Consider the following 27,996-nt stretch of genomic DNA (forward strand, 5'->3'; position numbering starts at 1 on the left):
TAGACAGCACTTTTGATCAAAATATTTTGTGAAAATTTGGGCCTCAATGGATAGCAATTGTCAGCTTTATTACCCAGATTTTGTAACTAGATGTTAGATTTTTGAATTCCTCAGCTGGTGAATTTAGAGGGTGTAGATATGGGTATAACTTCCTGTTCTACTTGAAAGATGGAGGTCAGTGTGATACGTGGAGATTGCTGTGTGCATAGGATCTTCTGAAAATGCCTAATTTTGTGAGTCTGTTCTGTGTGCTTCAAGCCAGTGAGTGGTGCCCTGTGTAATCCTGTGCTTTTACATTTATTCCCTTGGTGTTATGAGTGTACTAAATATAATTTTTTTTTTCTTAGTGTTTTTGGTACAGATACATATTCTATGTTTTGTATTCTGTTAGTGGTGTTTGCATTATAGTAACTATTCAAGTCAGTCACAAATGAAATGTTCACAACCTGTTGCTTATGACTGAAATAAGTTCATTAAGTTTATTTGTGCATATTTAGATTTGTTGCAAACACTTTTTCATGGTAGTATAAAATACTGAATATACGCGCAGTGTACAAGTGCTTTTATTTATACATTAAACAATTTTCCAGGAGGTCTTTCCTGAAAGCAAAATAGTAACTTATAACTTATAACTGCACTGTACAAAAACCTGTTATACAAACAGGATTTGCTACAGCTCATAGTGAAATATTTATCTAGACTAAGTTTTCAAAATTTTCTTTGTATTTCCAACTTTACAATATCATAAAGCTTCAGTATAGATAATGTAAATAATGCATAAAAGGGGCAACTGCTTCCTGTGGGAGGGTTTAATTTGGTCCATCTAATTTCCATTCCAAAGAGAATAGCCATATTCTGCATTCATTAAGAATCAAAGAACTTCCCAAGTGGGCATTACCCACCCCCCACCCCCAAATAGCTTGATGAAGCAAAATGTTTCTTCATTAATAATGCAGTTCTATCCACTAATACATAAAGGTACAGTGAGAAAAGGTAAGCTTGCCATAGTGATGCCTTCATGCAATTACAAGCCCCAGGACATGCTTCTTTAGTATCATTGATAAAACTCAGTGTGGTCTTGATTTTTCATATGTGATCTATTCTGTGGATCTTGTTTGGTTTTTCTCCCACTAAGCTATTTGATGTTTAACTTCTAATATACTCTTTCAAGTCTAGAAAACAAATTATGTATAGAGTAGATGTAGCATATAAGTGACACTGGGACAGCTGTATGATAAAGTACATTTCTTTCCTAGTACACCTGAAGAAAATTTTAGATTCAGAGTGATCATGTTTAAAGGACCTTCCCTATGCTCTTTTTATTCCAAGTAAGTGAGAAGCTACTTAAAAATGAATTCTGTGTCTGGACAGCTGTTGAAGATATGCTGATGGCTGCATACCAAGTCTGTCTCCAATCTGAATCAGTTTAACAATTTACCAGTATTTTAATTAAAAATTTGATGTTAAATTTGAAAGAGAGACTAGGTCCCTTGCTATTTCTGCATGGCTGCTAGATACTACGATCAAATGAGTTCATCACTCTGTATTTTAGAAGAGGTAAGAGTAAGCTAATAGGAAGCATTGAGGTTGCATTTTCATTTGTGTGCAAAAAAGGAGTGACACACACACCCCTCCCCCCCGGCAACTTTATTCAGTGCATGATTGCAACTGTTTGGAGCAGCTGCAAGTAATGGTGTGGATTTGAATAAAGTGTCACAAATTACAGTTTAAAAACAAACCAAAATTAGAAAAAAAAAAAAACCAAACCAAAACCCAACCAACCCCACAAACCACTAGCTTCAGCTCACTGATCTTGCTTATCAGACCCATTTAATTCACTTTGTAGTTGCTTTTCTTAGTGAATATAGGCACTAGGTTAGTGTTTCCTGATTTGCTGGTCACTTCAATGCCCTTAGTGCAGCACTATTAACTCATACTCAATCTGGAACCTCTGCTTGTCAAGAAGTGGAGAGCAGCTATCTCTTTGACTTGAACAGAGTTAATCAGGACTTGACCAAGATTAGCACAGTATTAATTTGGCAGCAGTTTCCTGCAAGTGAAGTTCCTTATTCTGCAACTGATACAATGCAGTGAATGTATAGCCTGTATGGTAGCACAGCTCGGTGAGAAGTGTTGCTTGACAGAAATGTCAGTCTCAGAGAAAGAGAAGATTGAGAATTGGAACTGAAGAGGGGTGGTTGTAAGACCCCCTGTGTGAGTTCATGCATCTCATCTGCTGGGCCACCACTTTCTCATTCTTGGAAATACCTGGCAACTAGAGGTTTCAAAACTCAAAGTAAATGCTAATGTTTGAACTGGAGTTCATTTTCCATTAGGCTTGTCTTCGCTAACCTTCTGTAAAGGATTAGGATGTTAGAAGATACTAAAGTTTGATATCTACTGTTTATTTCAGGCTATGAGGCTTATCCTTGAGCTCTTATGCATATCCTATGTTTTCCTAAAGCTTTTTTAATATCTTGGTTTTGTATAGGTTGAAAGAATGCTAGAAGAATAGACTTACTCTGTTCTACAATCCTGTCTAAATGAAAAAACTAAAAAAACTATTACATTGAGCAGAACAGATTTTTCTGCTTCATGCATCAGCATTCAATGTCAGTTTATGCAGGCTTTTTTTTTTTTTAAACCTTAAATAACTAGGAAGTGTGAGTCATGCTTGGTGTGTCCACAGATGAAGTTAATCTAACAGTTTTTCCAAAGATGACTGTCTTACAGTAGCTTTGTCATTAGCTAGAATCAGTGTCATTCATTGGAAGCAGCAACTTTCAGTTTTTTGGGTTTCGGTCAGTTAAGTCTTTGCTACCTCAAAATTTATTGTGCCTGATCTCTTAGTTAACAAAACATGACAGAACTTCACGCATAACACTCAGAAGACGCTAAAATCATGTACAATGTCAGCATAATTAATAATGCTTTTTCAAAAATATTCATTTCCATCATTTCTCTAATGAATTTTTTACTGGATTTTAGTCAATTCCAGGGGATGAATATAATTATATTGCTCTACAGGAATGAAGAACTGGAAATTGTAGCCATTTAGATGTCATTTGCTTTAGCTGTGACAAAATACCATCAATTTGAGAGTCTGAAAAATGTAAGATAGAGGAAAATGTCTATAATACTGCCCCTAAATGTAAAAAGTATTTAATGACAAGTATTTAAAGATGGCAATTTACCAATGAGTTACAAACTGCTATGTGTTATTTCTTGGTACAATTAGCTTGGAATATATCATGCTTAAGTGGCACATTTGAAGAGTCTGTGCAGATGTGTTTGTGGAGAAAAATTATTAGGTTTTCTTTAATAAATTTTTGCACTATCTCAATGGTATTGAAAATGTCACTATACTATTGATGCCACAGAAATTATGTATGAAAATACAGAGAGAACCTGTAGATGAATGGCAAGGAGATGTAAACTAGACAGTTTGATGAAAAATGTGTTAACATATAACTGCTGGCTCCATTGGAATGAATTATTTCTGATTTAAGCCTTCATAAGCCATATGAAGAGTCTAACCTTAAATATTAGCATAGACATCTGTTCACAGTGTAAGAATACTTAACGGAAGAGTATAGAAACATCAAAATTTCTAATCTGCGGGTGGTGTGTTAATATAACTTCCATTCAAGGAATCATGCCTAATGCTATGCTGCTATTGCAGTCTCCCACTATTATATTTGTGTCCAGGTCAGCTCAGCAGCTCTCAAAGGTGAGGACGCGCAATTTGTGAGCAAAACTTGTTGCTTCACCTAAGCAAGCAACCAAAGACCATGCAAAGTTTTTCAGCTTTTTGTATGTTACTTATAATGTTGGTGAGTCATGCAGAAGCCCTGATGAGTGACCTGCACTCACCAGAGAGGAGATTGCTAGGACACAATCTGCAGCAGGAAAAGGTTCATCTGTGAACAGCAGCTGTGAGATAGGAGACCAGAAAATGTGTTTGCTGAGTGAACAAAGTGGGAACATGGAGGGAGAGAATGGCATACAATTGGTAACAGGCTTCCTGGAAACAGCAGAGTTAGGTAGGTCAAGGCATGTGATGTGTATATTACTGTAAATCTGTGCACGTAGATTTGTGCACATACAGATGGTGCATGTTGCTGCACAGCTTAAACATTGAAAAGCATCACAATCTGTTGTCTGCTTTAAACACTGAACTAGGTCCATAGCTGGTAGAAGGTAATGAACTTCATGAAGAGCTCTGCAGGTATGTACTATCTCAACTCTCACATTGGGAGTGATTGTCCCAGTTGCTGTGATACTTCAGCTACATGAGCTATTCTTGAATTTCCAGGATACTTCTCTGTATCTATGTAAGCTTACATTTACATATATTTTTAGCCACAGGTTTTAAATAGCCAAGATGAATGTTCCTAAGATCAAGCAAGACCAAAACTTATCTCCTAAAATCCTGAAAGTCTCTATGGATATGTTACAGATGTGTATTGTGATGTGTGGGTACACAACCCTTACATTATTCCCAGCTTGATTTGGATAACGCAGACCCATTTCTATCAAGTCAGAAACTGGGTTTAAAAGGAGCATTTCCCCCTGAAAAAACCCAAACCCCAAAATAAGTGGGACAGTTTTTGCTGTTTAGAAAATTGAAACATTTTCCAAAATAATGGTTTGTACCTGTCTCTAGAAGAAAAAAATCTTGAAGCAGTGGGTCTTCATGTGCTTCACTGTACCTCAGCAAGAAAAGAAGGTATCTGTGAAAGCAGATCTTTTAGCAAGGAAGGGGCAGCTAGAGTATTGCCAAGTTGTCATCTTCCATGTTTTGTTTCTTCATTCATTGGCAGATGTCTAGTGAGCTTAGAATCTCCATAACTTTGAAAAGTCTCCCTTAGTTGCCCTCATTTCAGAATTTTTTTCTTGATAAATACAAAGAGAAGGGAAGGAACAAAGCCTCTCTGAGCCAAAAAAAGGGAGTAAAGGATGGAGCTTTTTCTTCACTTGGACTAACTGAAATAGTTGTCGCTTTTCATCTTTTCCAATGCTCCTTCCCCAGTCCACCTGTTTTGCTCAGTCTCTTTGCATTAATGTGAAATACCAAGTGATGAAGTTGGACAAAATGCATTTTGTAAAGCAATGCTCATGCATGATACCTTTTTCATTAATTTTATTTTTAATTTATACGACTCTTCCAAATGTAGCATAACCACAAATACTTTTTTAGAAAATATGCTAGCTTGTTCTAACAGACATTAATATTAGTTACTAGGCTGAGATAGAGCAGAAGTTGTTAATGCTTGCTATTTTAAAAAAATAAAAGCAGAAGCTATTTCACTTTGTTATTCAGCACTCCTGTTTCAGTGGAGTATATGCAGGCGGAGATTCTGACTGATGTAATGATGCTGTCACCTAGGATCTGATCCTGCAAGGCACTAAGCAGTGCAGACCTCCCGTTGTCATGGTAGAAGTAAGAGCAGTCAGCATGTTGTAGCATTTGGACCTTTCAATAACCAACAGTAGCATGAGGCAAAAGAAAATTTGATCTTGTATGGTAAGGGTTGGTTTCTCTTTTCACTTACAAAGGTATTCAGTTAATTGATTTTTGTATCTTTATATGCAAAGGTAAAGCAGAGCCTTCCTCAATAGCTCAAAACACACTAATTTTAAATGAGAGAAGTTTCAGCCACCTTGGGTTTAGCTACTGGCTGTGTATGACTGGAAGTGTTATGTGTCATTCTGACCCCAACATACAATATATGTACTTATTAATGCGAGGGTCAATCACTATTTCATTACTCTCTAGCACTGGTTTAGAACAGAGGGTTTAATTTGGTTTTAGCTAAAATTTAACTGCTCCACCACTAAATGGGTTCCATGCTTTTCTGAAACCAGTTCTCTTCCTAGAGCAATTTCACATTAAAGCTTTAAGATTAGAAAATAATTTGAACACTTTTAAATATTTAAAAACAGTAATAAAAAGGTTAGTTCCTTCTAAAATAAACACAACATTTGAAGCAGAATAATATTTTAATAAAATTAAATCTAAGTATTCACAAAGCATTATGCACATACAGTACATACTGTATTTAAAGCCTAAGGACCTTAAATCATTTTATTCTAATGTAGTCAGCTTTGGACACAAGCTAAGCTTACTTGTTTTGTAATAAGAAAATTTACAATTGTTCCTGAAAGTGATTTTACATATATACATATATATATATATATCTATATCTATACTCCTACATGTAAGTGTAGGTATATACACACACTTGTGTGTATGTGTATATATAAAAATAAATATATACACACATACATACACACATATGTACATATATAAAATACACACATGCACACATACAGGAATGTGTGCGTGGTGTATGTGTGTGTCCACATACATCTATACCCTATAGGATTATTGTAGAGGGGCCAGTCAGTAAAAACAAATAACTGCAAGCAATCATCTTAATAATTATAAAACAAAAATGTGTATTTTTTAATTAAACAGATTGCTAATAATTTGTTTTGAACAAAAGGAACACAGTCTTCTGTATTATATAGAAATTAGATTTATTGCATTTGATTATGTTTGTGTGACAGATGAAGAGTACCTGCCTGCTCATGACAGCTAACTTCTACGATGCAATTTTTTTTTTTTTTTTTAAAGTAGTGGAAACAGATTATTCAGTTAATGCAGTTTTGTGGATGCGACCTATGGTGATACTTTTCAGCATGTGGCAGTTTTCCTGTCTGTTAAAATATTGCCCTACTTCAGCTGATTTGGAAGGAGGCTCGTTTCTCTGTCCTAATTGTTTCAAACCCAGAAGACTTAGTTAACTTATTCTTTCTCTAGATTCAGAATCATTGAGATTTATTGTAAAAAAACCCCTCACTACAAGAAAGATAAATCAAATTTCAAAAATGAGCTAGAAGAAGATTTTGCTTGAATTTTAGCTTGGTCAGGTAGGAGTTTTTTTCTATGTGAATTATTGTTATTGGTCTCCTATTTGATCTGAAGACATAGCCACAATAAAATACTATTTCCATGACAGTAGTAAATGGTAATCTCCATGCAATGTAAACTGTAATTTCAGAACATGCATGTTATTTAAAAAAAATAAAAATATAAGGTGCCTTGAGAATGCTGGCAGTTTTATATTTGGAACATACAGTTAGTGTGTGTATATATATATATATATATATATTTACATCAGAACTGCTCAACTTTACCTTACAAGCTTCAGATTTAGGAAAATATACAGTACTTTTGCATATAATGGTATATTCCTTGTAGCCCCTGAGTCAAGTATAGAGAATTTAAATACATAAAAAAGGAAAAACGGCCATTAAAAGCACTTACATTTTTATGTGAAGTAATAGTATAAAAGTATTATTTCCCAGGAAGACCAGGATCAGAAACATGCCTATGAAGACTCAAGATTCCTACAGTGCTTAGTGAAGATTCTGGCAAGGAAGGGTGCCTAACTGGCTGGAGAGAAGTTTTACAATGCTGTGGGGGACACTCTACAGACTGGTCATGTTCTTGATCTAAAAAAGAAGCCAGGTTGTCTTCTGAGGCTGTGTTAAGATGCACTCCACTTGAGAGAGATTCTTTGGATTTAAGTTTTGATTTTTCAAGGTCTAGAAATTCAGGACACTGGAAGGGAGGAGAAGAAACAAGATGGCAATAATTAAATCAGTCATTTCCATGGTCTTGTTCTGCTCAAACTTAGCACATTCAGATGGTTGCTGGAAAACCATGTTTGAAAATTAAGCAGTGTACTGAAATATTTTTACATGGTACCACATTTGATTTAATATAATTGAATGCAATTCTGTTGATTAATTGTAAAAGCCTGGATATCTTGTCCCCTCCTCAGATGTGCTCATACGACATCAAGATACACATATGAACAGCCCTTTCTGAAGGACTGAATATTCTTGAGACCCAATTTAAGAGTATGGATTTCAACATTCTTCAATTTGCAGTTTTGTTTCAGATCATAACTCTGGAATTGCATCATTCTGAACATTATAACCATTTGGAATCTGGTCTCAGCAGTCAGTTCTTTTAAACTCAAAATTTGTGTGAAGCGTGCAGTGCACCTGCTGATATTTTCAGAGGGTGGCCATATTTCTGTTCAGACAAAGATATGTGTATATGTTTTGTGCAGGTATATGCACAGTGGTTTTACACTTCTGAAAACTACTGCTGTGCATTCGCTGCCCTGATAATCTTTATGCGTCTAAACCGATGCTTTCTGGGTGTGTTGGACTTACTATGCCCATATGTGTTCCAGCATATGCATGAGGAATCTGACACAGCCAAGCATGCTAGATTTACTAATGGTATGCTGCATGACTGATTTGGGATTCCTAGACATGCAGCAGCCACTTTGGAAATAGTATGTCCAAGCTATTAAACTCCAGAAATCCCACATTTGGAAAAATCATCAAATTTTGCCTGAACAGAACTGGACTGGCAAATATGTATTGGGAAATGCAGATATGTCACAGCTCTGTATGTTCATATTTCCACCAGTAGCAAGGGACTGGACATAAAGAATGGTTTTAGCCCATCCCATGGGTATAACCATCGTGCTGCATCAGCTGGAGTTGTCTGACCTGTACCTTGAGGAAAACAGTCACGGTGCTTCTCAGGACTTTATGAATGGGACCTATGGCAGATGCACCCACACAGGCAGGTCAGATGCCGGAAAGTGTTTGTGGTTTACAGCCATGTCTAGTATTTGTCATTTCTTCTAACTTGTGTGTAGAGCATGGTATTTAAGTAAATCAGTCTGATTATGAGATCATTGTATGGACCTCTACAATGCTCATAGAAAATGTGGTCTCTGAAACTGTCGTATCTAAGTCCACTGTGGAGGTGCTAGGTCAAAATAATAATTTCATATTCCTTAAAATGGTGAATAAGCACCTAGATTGGTATGCATTTCTTCCATCATAAGCTAAAAAGATTAGCAAACCTCTTTTGATTTTGAGAGGTACATACCTGAGATGAAGGACTGAAACTTCTTTCTGTTTTAATTGATGCTGCAGGCTGAAGCTTTTGTATCACCTGGATTGCTGGCTGTTGATACTCTGCACCTGCTGTCACCATACTGTAGGCAGGTGGAATGAGAGTTGACTGCCTTTGCAGAAGCTGCAGGATGGTTTGGATATCAGCAGTCATTTGGGATTCAAGTCTAGAGAAGTAACACAAAATCAGTTCACTCATGGTTAGGAATAGGTGTGTTTTAACATACTGATTAGAGATGTATTCAAGAGGGACCTGCAGTTTATTAGTAAAGCAACCTATTGCTTGTTGTGACATGGCCATGTCTTAAACAGGAAAGAACAGAAGAGGGAGTACTGAGCCCTTCCAAAGCTTGCTGGCAGTCCCTTTCCTTTGCAGAACGTATCTGCGTGCTTGGCTCTGATCTTTTTTGCTACATTAAGGCGTTCAATACTGTCTCTTATGTTTGCAACGAAAAGTAACACGAGGTACCAGGTCTTTGGTTGAAATTAGCTGGGTACTGTCTTCATTGTAACTAAATGGATTTGTGGTGGCTGAGAATGAGAGACTATTTCTGATGTGTCTGACAATTCTGACATTCTCAATGCTAATACAATGCACTGAGATAAGCAGGAAACCACATTTGTGTTTTTCCACCGTTAGAAAAAGAAAGATCCTTTCAAGATCATTAAAAAACCCAACAGCCCAAGTCTTCCTACTGTGAAAATTTATTCAGACTTAACCCAGGCCTCAGAATTAATGTCAGCAGTTTGATTGTGAAAATTGCTTTTTTTCCCCCCTCTTTATAAATTTGTACATGACTTCTGAAACACTTGCAGTACTTACGTTCATACTTAGAATTCCATAGCACTGAAATGATTTTCAAATGGTCTCGCCAAGATCCGTGACAAACTCAGCAATAGGTAATGCCTATTGTGCCTCCCCAGCTGCTGGAAGGCTACAGAACATGCTATGACAGACTGTAACACAGATATACAGCCTTCTGTATTGCAACTCATCTCCTGACAGAGTAAACAAATCTTTGCCAGCAGCCTTTGATATTGTGAATGTTACTACTTGGGCTCCCTACAGCAGCAAAACTGATCCTGCGCTGACAGTTTTTTGCTTTCACCAGGTGCTTCACTGTTTGGTATTATTTTTTATCACGTTGGAGTTGTCCGTTGCCTGTGTCATTTATTTATAAAATCACCTACTAAATTAATCTAAAAGACATGCCCAAAGGGTATTTAGCATGTAGTTTCTTCCTTTATTGGGAGAAGTTGGTTTTGCGGCATCAGCTCTCATAAGGAAAGGCCCAAACCTGGAGGTTACAGTCAGTCATGCACTACTCGCTCTCTTGTTCAGCTTCCTTGAGTTCTTTGCTATTTGCAAATGTCATGATCTCACACAAGCATGATGTGGGTGCCACAGGGGAAAATACTGCAGCAGCATGTCACCATCCAGAGACCTTCCATCTGCTAAACATGGGCCTTAACATCTCAGTGAATAAAAGGGGTTTAGCATTGGAGGACTTGCATCAACGATTGGCTTTGGCTTTGAATTAACACTAAAATTGCTCCCTTCTTACTTTGTTAGCAGTTGATGGGAGTTTCCCGGTACTTCAAATCAAAGAGTACCTCTGATTGTCTTTATTTATCCTCATTGCATATATAACTTCTCCCTCCTTTCTCCAAAATTTAGAACAAGTCCATGTCATGCCACCCAAAGATGAACAAACAGGACAACCTTAGATGCTTGGAACACTGACTCTATGAAATTCCCATTGCTTAAACAGGAGAAGCAGAGCTCTAGGGACATATTCCTTGTACAGTGGCTTTCCAGCCTTCTATATCCATTTAATAATTTGAATGTTATGCAAGCCTCTAACTTGTGATGGAAAAGGTCAGAAAGAAGTGACCCAGCTTTTTAATCCAGCAAGTCAGATCTGACATAAGCAGTACAGAATATTGTCCTTTACATTCATAGAAGACCCAGCAAGGCCCAAAATCCTGAAAGCATGAAAAGCTTTAAAAACATGAGAAGAATTAAAGAATAAAATGATTTCATAAAATCCATAATAATTTAAATCTTAGTTTGTCAGCAACAATGATATTTTCTCACTCAAAATAATGAGAACTTGCATAAGAATTTGATAAAACTATGGGTAAATTGGAAATATAACTTCGGTTTCAAGAGCTTAAGATTTCAGGAAAAAATGTAACTGAAAGATTACACACTGTTGATGGGAATATGAAGCTGTTTAGTTATGTGACATTTACAGTTGCTTAGATTACTCAACTTTACTGCCATTAGAAATTACAGCAATTTAGGCTTACATGTTAAAAATGTCTTTTTAATGTACTATATAGTATTAAGAAATGAAAAATACTATGGTTTGATTGGCTTATGGCAGATGAAGGAAACAATATGCAGTTAACCTGGCTTTAAACTGATTGCTAAAATATACAACACAATGCCAACAATGAGCTACGAAAGTATAATTAGGGCTGAGTGCGTGTCATAGTGTTTGTCATGGAAAAATATTGAAAGTAATGGAATTGCAGAGTGAAAATAATAAAAAAGCCACAGAGCTGAGCATAGGGCAATTTAAAATTACATGGTAAATTAAAGTGTAGGATGGATCAGAATTCTGTAACCATATTTTTAAGATGCTATAAGCTATGCTGCTTAGCTGCCAGCAAAGAGTAACCTATCAGAGAGCAAAAGAGAGAAGGAAGAGGTAATAATGGATTCTGACAAAGAAAGCATCTGTTTTCTGTTGTAACAGGTATAAGTATTTTGCCTTTGTATACTCCCATGTCTTACTTATTATAGAGACAGTTGCAAAATAAGTTAATATATCAAAAAGGGAATTTGTCTTTTTTAAACAAGGCAGGAAAGTTCTTCAGATATTAAAGATACTGAAAATTGTCATTTTGTGGACATGTAAATATCTAGGAATCACTGTTAAAGGAACAGCATTCTGGGTGAGACAAAATTTAAATTTAACAAGTTTAGGTGTTCCACTACAGCTTCTTCATTAAAAAGTTGGTCCCCTAACCAATCAATCGGGGCAAAAGGCTCTTCTGCAAGGCAATTCAGAGCAGCTAATGTGGGTACCTAGATGTAAGTGACATGAATATTCTGGAATGAATTAAAAATTTTGTACCTAGCATTCCCAGAATAGGTTTTTCCAAGAATCTGGAAGACTGAATTTAGGTGATATTTAGGCTCCTCAGAATACACGTAGACAACAAAGTGATATTCCCATCAGGCATATTTTTGTACTTTTCAGCTTCTGAAGATCTGAATGCTTTGGAAACTTCCTGCGCAAGTTCATTCCTCCTGTAGCATCATTAATATCAGTTGTATTATGTACTCTTTCACTCATATCTTTCTTTTGGTCATATCTCTGTTTTTACCTGTTGAGTTGTTCTTGAAGTAAATCTAATCGATTCTCCACTTCCCCATATATAAAGTCACTTTCAGTTTCACAGATGCCCCATGTAACATGGGGTAATGCTGACTGAGTTGGGGAGTCCTGGTACTCCTGGATGTTCTCCTGCTCCCAGTCTCTTTTATCAGTGATATCTGATGAAGAACAAACCATATAAAAGTATAGTTTCATATACATGCTGTTAGAGAGGGGCTGGCACCCCTCAAGCATCCCACTTACTAGTGTTTCTCAAAACCTTGAAAGTCAAATTGGCATGCTGGCACACTGACTGAACAACTCTCTTTGTTCCTTACTACTATTTAAGGAGAGAGAAAAGTGGTCACATCCATAAATCATAAAACTCTAACCTAACAATAGCAACATGCTAACATTTTGAAGCTGTGAGAAACAAGCAACTTTGTCTAGTCAGTATCATCAGAGTTCTGACACTGAATGGCTCCTATTTCTTTAGTTTTCTTTCTATTATTTTACCAATGAAGCCCCAATTTTTTCAAGGTTGGTTGGTTTGTTTTTGTTTTGTTTTGGTTTTTAGCAATTCATTGTTCATTGAAATAAGAAATACTTGTTCTAACCTAGGTGCATTAAGGGATGTACTTGAATGTGTTTCAGAGATCTGCTTAAACCCTCTTCTCTTGCTCTTGAATGTGCTGTTGAATTGTATTTACTGTTTAGCTTTTTGGTGTGAAAGGAGGCCTTGCTGCATTGCACTTACAGCACTGGGCATGCATTACAGTGTGTTGGAATGACCCCTCTAGAGAAAGTCTCCAGGTCTCAGCTAGCTGCCTTTCTTACCAATAATTGTAACACTGCTCGTCTTAACAAGGTTGGTGAAGTATAATATGTTTTCTCTGAGACAGAGGCCATATAATGCAGCTCATACTGCTTGCAAAGGAATACTTGTTATTATTTTCAAAAAAGAAATTGATTTTCATTGATGTAGCTTTTAGCATCACTAGTCTTCAACCCAACCTTTATATCATAGTGTAAAGTATGTCTCAGAGACTCTTACAGTACTATGGGGTGAAAGGTGCCCGTTCTTTTTGTTTAATAATTTGTGAATCCTAAAAGAATGAAATATTCATCATTACTGGGTCAATCAGAGATCACTTTAATATTAAATAAAGCTTCATGGTAAATAGTATTTTTTTTCTTTTTCCCTGTTTAAACTACAGGTAAAATTTTGGATTAAGATAGAGAAAATAAATTTATTTCAAGCTAAAAAAAGCCCAATTGCATAATTAAGATCTTATTTCAGAGTTTCAGCTAGCTTGCTGAATTTAGTTTCCTTTATAATTCTTACATTTATTATATACAATATATAAAGTATATAAAACCACACACTTTATGAGTCATATTTATTTGTTTATCTCCAGCTCTTTGTAAAAAAAACGTGATGATGACTACTCCAGGCCTCACCCTGTATCTTCTGTGCTCAAATTCCATCCCTCTTGTCCCTCCCAGTACTTGGATCTCTGTGACAAAACACTGCACCTTACTACCCAAACAGAACTTAGGGACGCTCCTTCCTTTTGGTTGGATTTCTGGTTTGAGCTATTTATCCTTCCTCTTTCAAACTGTTTAATTTACGCCTCTGTGCATTTACTAATTATCCTGGCTCTAGGCCGTTTCTCCTGTTGACCAAGTTAGTGAAAAGTTACAAATAATTTATCATGGGATATATTAGTTGCACAAACTCTTATCTGATACAGAATGAAGATCTTGCTGTGAGCTTTGCAGAGGCTGTGGGTGACATATTTAGGATGAACAGTGCTTTTTCTACATCTACTCCTCTCCCCGCCTCAAGCCTTTGTTACTTTGAGTGAATCTGTTGTCACGCAGTCAAAAATTGCTCAGTACCACCCAGATTCTCCTCTGCTGTGATAAAAAAGGCTGCTAAAACTTTAACACCTGTTCAGTACAACTGCCATTAGGGTTATATTTGTAATTATTTAACTACTTGAAGTTACAGAATGCGTTGAAAGTTCTTACTGCGCTCAGGCTGCTGCTTCAACATACAGCTGGACAAAATTCTTGACTGCTTATAAGGTGTCAGCCTCTGTTGTATGAGCAGTTGGATTTGAATCCCACATCCCCCAGCAGTCCTTGAATGGTTTGCTCAGAGCTTCTCCTAACACTTTTCTTGGCACTGCATGCTGATAACTCAGCATAGGTTACATTCATTTCACACTTGTGAAATTTTTCTAAGCAACCATAGCAGCCAGAGCCATGTTTCAAAGAAAAGAGAAAAAACCCACAGTGTGGGTGACATGTGAGAGGTTTGTCCAAATGCTATTAGCTAATCCTTTTCAAACACATCTTTGAACAGTGTTGCTCTAAGTAAAGAAATGGGGGGGGGGGGGGGGGGGAGCCTACTCAGATTTAGTATTTCAAGCAGATTTAGCCAGGAAGGGGAGCTCTCACTACATGACTTCAAGTAGAGAAGGAAACTTGCTTCTCTTTTATATCAAAGGTGCTTACTGCATTATCTGATCTTTGGTAGCAGGTGGTAGAAGGTTTCCTGGAGCTGTAGAGAGTGTTTGAATTTCATGTGACATGACCTATAACTGATTTTATGCACTGAGCAGAAGGAAGGGGAAAGAGGTTTCATCTTGGCTACACAGAAACCCATTCAGCTTCCTAGCCACTTAAGCCAACAGAAGGAAAGAGGCAAACAGTGTCAGAGAAGGATGTAATTTGGTTTTAGCAGGCGCACATGGCAGTGTCCAAGGAAGCTGGAAGGCTCTCAGCAAAGTGAAGGGAGAAGACTATAACAAATTCAGGGGTAAAATTTTAAACTATGGGTGTGGGTGCAATGGATGTTGTAAATCCAGTGGATTTACTTTTAAGCAGTGAGTTTCAGGAACAGAAACTCAAAGTATAGGACATACATTTAACTGCTTATTAATGTCCTGTAAAAAACAAGTTGCTGGTTATTTTACACAATAAATAATTCAATAAAATCACATATTTTTAAATGCCAGGGAAATCATAGCTGGTTTTTGTCCCATATAGAAATACATATTTGTAGACTATTACAATAAACACGTAATTTCTGACAAAGCAGATAACTAGGCACTCAAATTATAAAATAAGTTCATACACTATAAGCAAGTTAATACACTATAAGATATGGTATTGCACTGTTCTAAGCATCTTTTCAGGTACTTCCACATACATAAGTATCCCCAGAAAAGCCCATAAGTTACAACTTTGTAGCCAACTATGGTCTTCCAGGGCTTGAAGAATCCTAGACTGAGAGCCAAATCAAATAAATGTATAACTTGATTCACTTGAACAATTCAAGAATCAATCTTAAAGACCAAAACCCGACCAAATTAAAATAGAAAATAGCTTTTTTCCACAATATATAGATTACCAGCTCCAGAAAAATTGTGATGTCTTCTCAAGAGAGCCATATGTTTTAATGCCAAGAGTTGCATTTTAGTATTATGTGAGAAGTTCGTGCAGTTTCTGCTCACATTATACAATACATTATTAATAGTCTTTCCATTCATCAACTGTAATGACCAAAGCTTAAAACAAAACTAAATATAATTAAATATGTATCAGTCACAGTGGCAATGAATTGAAGTAGCTTTATACAAGTGCATTTGTATTCAAGATTTGTAAGGTACCATAATATATGATCATGAATGTACATACATATAAGCAGAGTTTATTTCAAAATTTCATTATGTTTATAATTATTTTTATGGTGAGTTATAATGAATCTCTAATTAAAACCAGGAGTAAGAATGTAGTTTAAAACATATAACAATCAAAGCTGATCTGTTTTTATTGACCCTGAAGTTTTTATGAAAGTTGCAAGAAAGGTAATGAGCTTTCACATACATTACCAGAAATGCTAGATTACAAAGTGGAAAAAAGAGTGTGGTCTTAATCAAAATATGTAACCTTTAGACATGCTAAATTTAGCTCAAATAAAATCTGCAATAGGTTGCCTTGGAAAACGTTGCTATAGCTGCAAGGACACATTTCTGGCTATTGGCAGGGGAAAGGTAAGCTTCCAAATTTCTCTATGTATGCAAAAAGTTTATGTGGTGCAGTTTTATATAGCCCTAACATGACGAGACCAGACTTCACATATTCATACCTCTGAAATGTAAAAAAATACATTGTTTTTCTTGATTACTCCATAAAACTATGGCTTAAAAGCCTGAAGTTTATGGAATGATGGTTAAATTGTTAAATTGCCTTAATAGAAACAAACTGCTGGGGAAAAATATCATTAAACAGTAAATATGTAATTCTTCCCTTCAAACTAAAACAATTACAAACAAACTTTTAACAATTTTTAAATTATATATTTACAAAATTTACAAAATATGGGGCTTTTCATTAATTTCCTTTCACATCATTGAGAAAATATTTTGGTATATTAGATGTAATTTTAATTATGTGATTTAACTCTGTGTAAAAGTAACTGAGATTTCTTAATAGTTTGTTATTTGTCATGTAGAAAAGCTCAAATCTTTGTTCTTGTGTTTCACTTATGAAAGTCAGGATTTATTCTGTGCGATGTGTTGGCACTCCTTTTAACCAATGTGTGCAGCAAAATGGGATAATGTTCTTTCAAGATATTACAAATTCTTTTCACTTAATTTTCATTGTGCCTGAAATAAAACTAGTTACCTGAAAACATCTTTTGTGTGCATGTGCAACTATCACCAGGTTTATCTAGCTGTCATTATCTAGGATTTTTCACTGTCACCCAACCCTGGCATATCAAACATCCTTTGAGAGATTGTTTACTGCTTTGAGTGCAGTTTTCATCCATGGGCACTCAGTCCAGTACCGGTTGACAGAGTTTGTTTGAATGACTTTCCTAACGCAGTTCAGTTACAAGATGATTTATTAACAAAGCCTGGAATAGCCTTTTGGAAGTTCTGTAATCCAGTGCCACAGCCAGTGTATCAAAACTACATTAATCCTCTTCATAAATGATAATTTTTGATCTAAAATATTTTTTCTTGTTAAACTTACAGGAAACACAAAAGTAAATGTTATGTAAAGAATCAATAGAACCATTCAGAAAATGATTTTTGGTAATCAGACTAAAAAGATGTCTACTCAGACTTTACAAAATAGCAACTAGATTACCTTTGCAAGAATTGCTTCTTTTGTCAGTAAGAGTTTCTTCTGTGTCATGAACCATTTCTTCAAAGTCCACCTCTGTGGTTTTCTCTGTTACAGATGGGTAATCAGCTATCCCAGAGAACAGGGGCTTTTGCTCATCTTCAATGGAGGACACAAAAGATGATGACTCGCTTTTTTTCTCCTCAAAGTGTTTCTTAATAGATTGATAGTATCTGGTGGTGTCTCCTGAGGGTTCAGGATCATTCTGATCATTCTCTTTTAAATAATCTGTTACAAAGAAATAATTGTGTACAATAATATGGAGTTCATGAAATTGTGTTCTAGTTTATTGTGGTCTGAGGATGGAGATGATTATTACATCAGTTAGGAGGTTCACTGTCTATTGGTATAAATTACTTTAAACCCTTTTTGATTCCTGTATCAGAGAAGATTTATATCTCTTTTGAAGTTCTAAAAGACATTTGCATATATGTAGTAAGGATCTGTAGTCCCTAAACCATTACTCATTATGTAAAAATTTGCTTATATGAAAGCAGCAAAGGTTTTATCCAACATAGCTCACCTGTTTACTCACTGATTTTTCCAGGTGAGGATGAGATTTGAGAAAGCTCTATGTTTCAAAGTTTTTAAAAAATAATTTATTATTTCATTCCCTCTTCCAATTTCTCACATTCTTGAGCATTTCTCACAGACTTAACAGGTTAGAGCCATGGATGTCAGACTCAGTATCGGAACAACTCACGGAACTTATGCCCACATAAGAGCATCTTTGCTGATTCTTTTCCCTTAAAAGGCAAATGTATTAATCAACCACTCAAAATGTCTGGGCCTACCTAAATAGAGAGTGTATTTCTCCACACTCATTACTGTCAAACTTATATTTAGGATTGATATGGTAGAGAGAAACCCTATCAGTACCAGAGAAGGGAGTTCCTTGTCTGTCTTTGTAGGATCATCTCAAAACTTTCCAGAGTAGCTCCTTACTTAGTTACGTTAGAATTAATTGCAATTCTCTCACCATCCAGTCTTCTGAGTAAGAAGGGTACACAACATGCTGTGATATCTATGATAGCAGAGTACCAACCAAGTTGAGAATGAATCTTTCATTAATTGCATTCAAGGTCTGTAGTGAGGAACAGAAGATTCAGTCCTCTTAAGAAGTGGCAAATAAAACTAGATTTGAAGCCTTTAAAAGCACATTGTAAAAATTAAATAGGATTTAAACTCAAGAATAATAATTTATGAATATAGAGAACTCCTGGTCTCTTTTCAGCATAAACTGGAAGCTAATTTACAATTCAATATTTGGTTTTACCTATTTTTAACTGAAATGTCAAGATAATTCCTGTTCTGCTATTTATTTAAAACACATTTTAGCAGGGTAGTCTCAACAACATATAAATACTGTAACTAGTTTGCATTAACTTCCTGGGGAGACAGCATGATTTCCCATCTGCTTTGTGCTAATTACTAATCAACATAGTTCTGGAATGTCTGTAGTCTTTACAGCCTACAGCAGTAGTTAATACAACATTTAGTATATTCCCTAGGTTTCTTCTCTGTTTTCTGGTCGCTATAAAGAAATGAAACTGTGGCCTCATCTAATCCTCTTTATCTGCACATAAAGAGAATGCAGTATCTGTAGAGAGCATTCTGCAGGAGTCCAAACATCTGTGAGCAGTGAGGCCAGGTAATGGTGAACAGAATAAAACCAATACTAAAGCAGGCCTCCTGTAACTGTACCCTCTAGAATCTCCAAGGACAATTAACACAACCCTGGACTGAAGTGACTTTATTTGGCTTCTGTTAAGCAGGATCACTAGCTATAAGTAGTACTGGTGATAATCTGATATGCAAATGGACTGGCAGTGTCTAAAGCTCTTGGGGGATGCTCAGACTGAAGAGTCAGGTACAATGTTCTCTGCAATCCCATCTTCAAAATGGTACAAAACCAAAAGAAAGCTTCATAAGAAAATTCTAATGTAGATGTCTCCCATGGCTTTTCTTGTGGGAATATGGTGAAATACATATGGTCATGCTACAGTAAATTGTCTTAATTACTCACTGCTTGACTGACTTCAAACTATGAAAAAGACCTTCTAATGAAAGCTTGAAATTGCCATTTTTAAGGGTAATTTTTTATGTTCATAGGATTTTGTGCACTAACGGTAGCTGTAATGAGCACCCTGTGGAATACAAATCAATCAGTGGACTAATTTTAAGAGGAGGTCGTTGAAACTCTAATGAAAAAAAATGTATAGCAGCTGAAGTATAGCAGACTGTCTTATCTGTCATATTCACAGTATACTAAAATATCTAGCAACAAGAGGCCAGATTCTGCTAACAATTACACTTTTGTAAAACTGGGTAATTCAATAGATAGTCCTGCATTTAGCCTCCATCAATATCAGAAAACCAAACACATTATTTTCGAAATGCTGTCCAGTTATAATGTGCTCATTGGCATTAGAAGGAAAGTGGAAATCTGTTGAATGTAGGGTCCTGCCTATTGAGATCAAGGAAGATTTGTTCATCGGCTGATCTATTTCAAAATATGCATCTTTGGATTTACTGTCATTGCTTTATCTGCTAACCATCTGGCTACATTCAGAGAGTCTAAAGCTGTTTTCCTTTTAAAAGATTCTTATTTAATGCTAAAGAGTCTTCTGTCTAGAGAATAATCCTGTGACACCCTGCACCTAGAGTAGGAATTAAAATAGAAGCTGCATTTGTTGACCTGATGATGGTGCAAGCTCTGTACCTTAGCTCAACAGCTTAGCAGTGCCTCCGTAGCTCAGTGGAAATATGTTAGAAATAATATCTAGGTAGTGCTTTATTCAGAGTGAATTTCTTCAGTTTGTCCCTCCTTTTGTAATGAAATCCAGCCATTGGTTTGGAATGAATTTTCCAGAAGAGAAGAGTTTTCTATCTGTGTATATATGGATGGATGAGTTCACTTTCTATCACACAGACTCCAGGTTTCAAAAGGTTTCTCTTCTTTCTCTTCTGTTTCCAAAATAAATGTAATTATTAAAAAACCCCTCATCCTAGTGCTTCCTCCTTCCTTTTCCAGTAAGGTGAGTTTCACTTTCTGCTTCTGATTGCTAGAAAATATGTTTTGCTGAAGATGATTATTTTGTAACTTCCTGCTTTACCAAACACGTACAAACATCATTTATACCTTTATGGGACTTGTTTTAGCCTGTTATGTGTTTTTGATTTCTGTCAAGTTTACAGGCAATGTCCTCTGACATTTGCTGTCTGGAAATTCCAAAATCTTCATAGTAATTATTAGAAGGTTTGTGTCCTGCTTTTTGCACTTGCACTGGCAAGAGAAGGGAAGAAACGGGGTTGTCATGAGGGCAATGATATATAGCTATGTCACAGACTCACAGAAGTACTGGCATAAAATCCACCTTGGTGGGGTGGTTACCAGAGATCAAACAAGTTTCTTTTGTGTGCTATCGTCAGCCCATAGTACTGAAATTTTGCATTATTCAGACAATGGTAGCCTGCATGATCTAGACATATTTTCTCTTAATGTATTAGTCTGCTGCAAACAATATTGGTGAGAGTGTCAGTAATATATTACATGTGCAGCATCATTGTTTAATACTGCTGTAATTTCATTAACTGGAATTTGTCATATTTAATCAGAATAGCTATGTAGCCTAGTGTTTCAGAAAGTGGTAAATTTTTACTCCCTTTTTCAGCCATCCAATAAAAAGTTCCATAATATGCCTAGACAAATTCAATTTTGTGCAGGAAATGAGGTGGAAGACTTCTTCACCCCTGCAGAAAGCAATTTATATCCCAAACCATAAAACAGATAATCCTCCTCATTAACATGATCTGCATAACCACAAATCTGTTCAGCAGACATGACATCTTTCCTTTCCTTTGGAAAACCCTACCATATTATTTTACACTACACCAAGTGTGTCCCTTGGTAATGAGAAATGCACACTGTGACCTGGAAGGAGGAATGGTTGCTTGTTCAAAAGGTCTGCAGATCTTCATGTTCCCAGCAAGTATTTTGGTTCAACTGTTATTAGATCTTTCTTATGTGATATTCACAAATATTCCTGTGGTGGTCAATCTGCCTTTCCTATGTATGAACAAAATATTTGCTAGTCATCATAGAATCATAGAATGGTTTGGGTTGGAAGCAACCTTAAATATCAACTAGTTCCAGGGACACCTTCCACTAGCCCAGGTTGCTCAAAGCCCCGTCCAACCTGGCCTTGAACACTGCCAGGGAGGGGGCAGCCACAGCTTCTCTGGGCAACCTGTGCCAGGGCCTCACCACCCCCACAGTGAAGAATTTCTTCCTTATATCTCATATAAATCTACCCTCTGTGAGTTTAAAACCATTACCTCTCATCCTATCACTACACTCCCTGATAAAGAGTCCCTCCCCAGTTTTCCTGTAGCCCCCTTCAAGTGCTGGAAGGCCACTATAAGGTCTGTCTGGAGCCTTCTCTTTAGGCTGAACGGCCCCAACTCTCTCAGCCTGTCCTCACAGGGTAGGTGCTCCAGCCCCCTGATCATCTTTGTGGCCTCCTCTGGACCCGCTTGAGCAGGTCTGGACACAGTGCTCCAGGTGGGGTCTCACAAGAGCAGAGTAGATGAGAGAATCCCCTCACTCAACCTGCTGGCCACACTTCTCTTAACGTAGACCAGGATACGGTTGGCTGGGCTGTGAGCACACATTGCTGGCTCACAGTCAGTTTTCTATTCACCACTACCTCCACATCCTTTTCCTCAGGACTGATTTCAATCCACTCTTCGCCCAGCCTGTATTTGTGCTTGGGATCATGACTATTGTATTTGTATGTATTTGTGCATGTGCATCATAACTGTTTGTTATATGTTATATGTTCAAAAATGTCAGTTACCTTGTCAGAGAGCAGAAAAATGACTTATGTGCCTACCCATGCACTATGAACAGCAAATATTTGGAATAAAAGTCAGTGACCAACCATTTTAGATAGTATGTTAAAATACAACACCACAAACAGGATTGAAAAAGTGCAAAATTTCAAAGATGTCAAAAAATCTAAAGCTGTTGATGTGTAATTTGAACACTGATGAGCAGCATAAAATCAGTCAAGGAAAATGGTAATCCTAATTCCTGAAATTACTGTTTTTCATTTAGGGATATAAAAACAATATAATCCATACTTAATAATTACGTAATATCAAAAATTACTGGAACTGTGGAGCAGGACCAATATATAATGAGAGGTGATTCCGGAGAACTCTACTCATTATATGCAGGCTAAACTACTCTATAGAATGCCAATCAGGGACTTCAGGATTATTAAAACTGCTAATTAAAATGTTCCTAATTATTTTTCCTTAGTGTTTGCTTCATACTTAGTTGAATGTGACTGGTATGGAGTGTATTGCTAGGAATAGCTGAGTGCCTTCTGATAGACCAGATAATGGAAGAATATCAAAAAGGAGGAAGCTAACTGCTTGTAAACATGAAAATGAAAAGCAATCCAGCATCTGGTCATTCAGTACATAACTGTTGCTATGGTGAAGATGTACCTTTTTGTCATATTTTTCACATATTTAAGAATAAAAGAAAAAGTTATAGTAATTTGTATTCCTTTAAAATATATTATTATAACAATGAAATCCACAGGCAAGATGTCTGACACTTGTTCCTGTTGCCTTCCTTTCTTTGACTTGGGTCTTTCAGACTGGGTCTCTTAACCCAATCTGCAATTAATATTTTTACTTGAAAATTACATTCATACAGGACCTTCCACTGACAGACTTCAGAATGGATTTTTAATTCATATGTTCTGTTAACTCTTTATTGCTTAATTTTAGTGAATTTAAAATCTTCAGAGAAAAAATGGTACTGATTTACAGTCAGTCTTCTGGGAAACAGTATGAAGAACTTCAGTGGATTTATTTTCCAATGGGAGAAGGACATGATGCCCACAATCTTTACAAATGCATGACAAGCAATAGATAAAATTCTGGACTTCATTTTGTGGGCAACATTTGATGTGATAGCTATTCCACCTTTGCTACCGGAAAAATTGTCTGAAAACTGATTTTGGCCTTATCTATAGAGATATTTAACCCTTCTCAAGTATCAGAAAGTGCTATAACATACTGTGAATTTGCTTAAACAAACATAAGACATTTATAAATCCTGAGCTTTAGCGCTTGTGCTCTTGTCTCTCAGAAACAACTTGGCCTCCACTCAGCCTCAGAATTCTGACACTACATATTGTGACATCTAGGTGTTTATCAAAACCAGCCTCAACACATGTCCTGACAGGGAACATGTCCCAGGAAAGATCATCTGAAAGTCCATCCCAGAAAATGAACAACTTGGACAAAGTAATTTACCATTTTTCAGCTGAAGAGAAATTTGTCTGTTGTCAGGACAGTCTTCTACTGCCATCATGATCATCTCAGGTCATGATTGGTGATCAGGGAAATTGAGAAGTGCTGCCTTCAAAAAAATTTTTGAGTGGCTACTGAAAGCATAGCTTGCTCCAACATTTGCACATTACCAATACATCCCTGAGGACAAAGCAGTACAGAAAAAAGCAAAAAACTTCTAAGGAAAGTTTAATCATAAAGACCTTATAACTAATAACCTGAAGTGATAAGAGAACGTAAATTAGTATCTCTGGAGGTTTTTCTTGCTCCGTGGTGAAACATCATTTCATGATTATAGCACTGTTCAAGTTAACAGAATGTCTAATTATTAGTACTAGAAAAATTACCTACATTTTGGATGGGTTTTAATGCATGAAAACTGTATGCAAAAAATCACAAAGTTAGTGTGCATGAAAAAAAAAGTAGTTTGAACGCTGTGCAAAATGTTTATTGAGTAGCCTGAGAAGTTCAGATCTAAATGTTTTCCAAAACATATCGGAAAAGCTAGCTGAAAAAATAGAAATTCGTACAGTCAGGAGAACTAGTTGGTCCTAAAGATCTGAAAACAAGCTGTACTCTTAAAATCTGCAGTGTGCTTTTTGTAGCAAGAATCTGAACAGGAGAACTATTTATATATCACATATAATATAGTAATAATGCTTAGTACAGTGAGAGCATTAATATAAAGGCTGCTTTACACATACAGTTAATTTGCTTTTGTTAATCTAAATAGTTGCATAGTATTCTGATGGTTAGTTGCACTAGGATTTACTTAAAAGTGGAAACATTTTTGTGGTTCCATTTGCAGCTTTTCAGTTATAATTAGGGGAAGTAGTAAAGCACACAGTGCCTACTCAGTGATGAAGATATTTCTTCACATTTGAGGACCACAGGATTATAAATTTTAGAAATAAAATGAGCAATGTAATGAACACTGAAGTCATCACATATTAATTATTTAATTTAGCAACAGTGCCAGATTTTTATGATGAGGACTGGCTACATTACTACAAATTTTCCTTTTGTGAACATCACATATAGGTATGCCCTTCTACATAATATCCAGCAGAACTTAGGTGAAACAAAGAACAAGTCAAAATAGATTCTTTCCATCAGAGATTTTTTGGCTTAAAAGTAATCTTTTGAAACAGGTACAGTTCTATCAAAGCTTGGCCTTTTTTGGAACATGGCAGAGACAAGAGGTCTTAAAGGTGCACACACATTTCTTGAGACATTTCTTAAGATAAGTAGAACAAATTCTAGAGTTCCACCTGGTACATGGATTTGTGTATCTGTAAGTCCTTGTTCATCACCTTGGTAGAGTGGATGGCTGTAGACCTGTCAGACCTCAACATTTGAAACAATGCCAAAGATTTACAATGGTTCCTGAAACTTGTGGTGTGGAAATCCTTATATTCTTCAGCACATGCTTGTTTTTCTCCTTCTGCCTCACTTCTACTCATTATGTTTCCCTTCAAATTTCCCACCTACCTTTAGGACCCCCTACTGACAAAATGTGCTGTCAAATATGTGTGTGGTATTTGACTAATACCAAGGAAAAATGACGTCTGTCTAGAAACTCATGCAAGAAGATTCTTATTCCTAGGAAAAGTAGGTTACTGGTGTTATTTTTAGGAAAAGCATTTTCTCTTCTCAGTAGTAAAAAGTTTTAAAGTTCTTATTTTTCTGTGACTGTTTTTAATGGTAGAAGATTCCTCTAATTCCAATTTCATTCCTAATTTGAGAGCTCCTAGGTCTTCACTGGGGACCCTGAAGATAAAAACTAGTGAAATTCCATCATTAAGACAAGTCCTGGCAATTTTGCTGAAATGTTACAGTAGGTTGGATAGTGCTGGTGGAGGAAATGGACTATACTGGAGAGAGTCGTTTGAATTTGTCTCAGTGCTGCTTGTGAGAGTTTGATAAGTTAATATGTCCTTTGCTGTGTTTCCTCTCTAAGCCATGACAGTTTGGATGGTTCTGGAAATAGGGAACAGCAGAAGATACTGAAAACTCCCCCCACCATCCTGGACTAAAGACTGGGTAATTTTTGTAATTTTTCCATAAGGATCCATGTTCTTTTTTTTTTTTTTTTTTTTTTTTTTAATGGACTAAGAAAGGAGCTAGTTTTGAATAACTGAATTTGAAACACATTTAAAAAGCCAAGAATTCCAAAGTTGAAGTGAGCATGCAGTCCTTCTTTGTTCTTTTGTACCATTTTTAGTGCAATGAGATAAATTAGGGATGGAGTGACAACCTTATCTCTGAATTTCCTTTGCTTTGTCTGGCTTTGTATCAACCTTAATAGTAATCAGTTAATAATGGAAGGACAATTCTTGATCTATTCTTCAGGAAAGATTCTATATTTAAAAAATCAGAAACAAAGTATTATAAACATTCACCTCAGAAGGGATTCATGGCAAAGTTCAAAGCAGTTCTCCCATCAAGCTTAGAATTCTCTTCTCTTTTACAAGGAATTCAGCTTTCACTGTGGTACTATTATTACCTTTTTTTTTTTTTTTTCCAGAGGATGGCTAGGGGTATGTGTGACTGCATACAACATTTTGATCAGATTTGGCCTCTGGAAACAGCCTCTCTGGGAGCAACTCCTGGAAACAAGACTCTTGTGTGGAAGCTCCCTGAGGTGGCTCCTCAGGCACTGTAGTAACAGCAATAACAATAACATTAATAGGAGCAGATGGAGATCTACAGTGGTGGACTCTCTGATGACCATATAATTTTTGTTTGGGGTTTCATGCTGAACGTGAGATTCTAGGCACATGAGGTCTTGCCTCAAGCCATATTCTGCTGGAAAAGATAGTAGTTGTTTCCTAGTCATTTAACCACCTGACACTCTGGCTGAATATTAGAAAATCTTTTCTAATTAAGCCTAAGCAAACTTCATCAGCATAATACTAACAGTTTAACACCATTAAGTAAGAGCTTCAATTTTTGTCCAGATTCTTACCCTACTTTCTTGCTGGGGGAAGGGGGACAAGAATGGGAGAGAACAAGGGCAAGGGAAGTGTTTCCCCATTCTCTCTGTACTGCTTCACCACATGCTTTTAGGCAGGAGAATCAGTTCCTGAAAGATTTCCTTGTCTTCTATATTGCCTCAGGATACCTTATATAATAAAGCTACGTTAATATGGTTTGGCTTCTTAGCCTGGATAGTACCTACAAGCACTGCACACTTAAGGTAGCTATACTAATCAAGATTCAATTATAAGTTTATTAGAGCTCTGGCTTCTGTGCTTACTTTAAGAATAGATCTGTAGACACTTTTGGAAAAGTCTGGTCAAGAAGTACAACTCTTCAAATTAAAATTAAGAACTATATAAGTTTACTTAGTTAACAACATGCTAAAAATGAAACACTGCAAAATGCATTTTATATCCTACTTGATTGTTACAGTCTGTGTCAACGTGGGCAAGTGTATGCAATAATTGTGTAACAAGATTTCATAAGAACTTTGCTTTGTGGCCTTTTAAAATCACATCTATGGAAATAAAAATTCCTTGTTATGAGGTCCCTGGGCCAGCTGACAAAAGTATAATGTTAAGTATCGCTAGCTACCTGAATCTCCGGTTATTAATTTAATTCCATTGGAGTTCTTATCATCCTCTCAACTAGAGTCTGTGGGATGATGCTCCTGGTTTTGATCACAGCTAAAAATCCAGAATAAGGGTTTATTTCAGTGAGGTCATCATTACATTCCCAGTTAGTATGTCCATGCTGGTTTATTTAGCCAGTATTTTAATTACCTTGGATATGATGGGAAGATTTTATATGCCCTGTCAAAAGAACAAAGGGTGGATATGATCTGACTATGTAACAAGTACAATTTTAGCCCAAAATAATTTTTCTTCTTGGAAAGGATCTTATACCTGATTGCTTCTAGGGCTTCAAGAAAATTACATGTGAGTGCCCAGAATGTGTCCAGAATTTTCATAGCCTTCAGCTAAGGGTTACATGAGTTAAAGTTATATGCAAAGAATATCTTTTAATGAGAATAACTGGA

General features: G+C 36.3%; 1 protein-coding gene across 3 annotated transcripts in view; it reads right to left on the reverse strand.

Moving 5' to 3' along the window:
• Positions 1-7,140: 7,140 nt before the first annotated feature.
• Positions 7,141-27,996, reverse strand: part of KCNH7 (potassium voltage-gated channel subfamily H member 7) — a 238,155-nt gene continuing 217,299 nt past the window's right edge. For 2 of the 3 annotated variants that reach the window (XM_074910229.1, XM_074910228.1), the window contains 4 exons: positions 17,568-17,831; positions 12,412-12,580; positions 8,987-9,179; positions 7,141-7,630 (listed from right to left, as the gene is read on the reverse strand). In XM_074910229.1, coding sequence (XP_074766330.1) covers positions 7,364-7,630; positions 8,987-9,179; positions 12,412-12,580; positions 17,568-17,831 — 893 coding nt within the window. In that variant the 3' untranslated portion in view covers positions 7,141-7,363. The remainder of the gene's footprint in view (positions 7,631-8,986; positions 9,180-12,411; positions 12,581-17,567; positions 17,832-27,996) is intronic. The other variant, XM_074910230.1, reaches the window with a different exon arrangement.

This window comes from Athene noctua, chromosome 7 (assembly GCF_965140245.1).
Source record: "Athene noctua chromosome 7, bAthNoc1.hap1.1, whole genome shotgun sequence".
In the NCBI taxonomy this organism is placed as follows: Eukaryota; Metazoa; Chordata; class Aves; order Strigiformes; family Strigidae; genus Athene; species Athene noctua.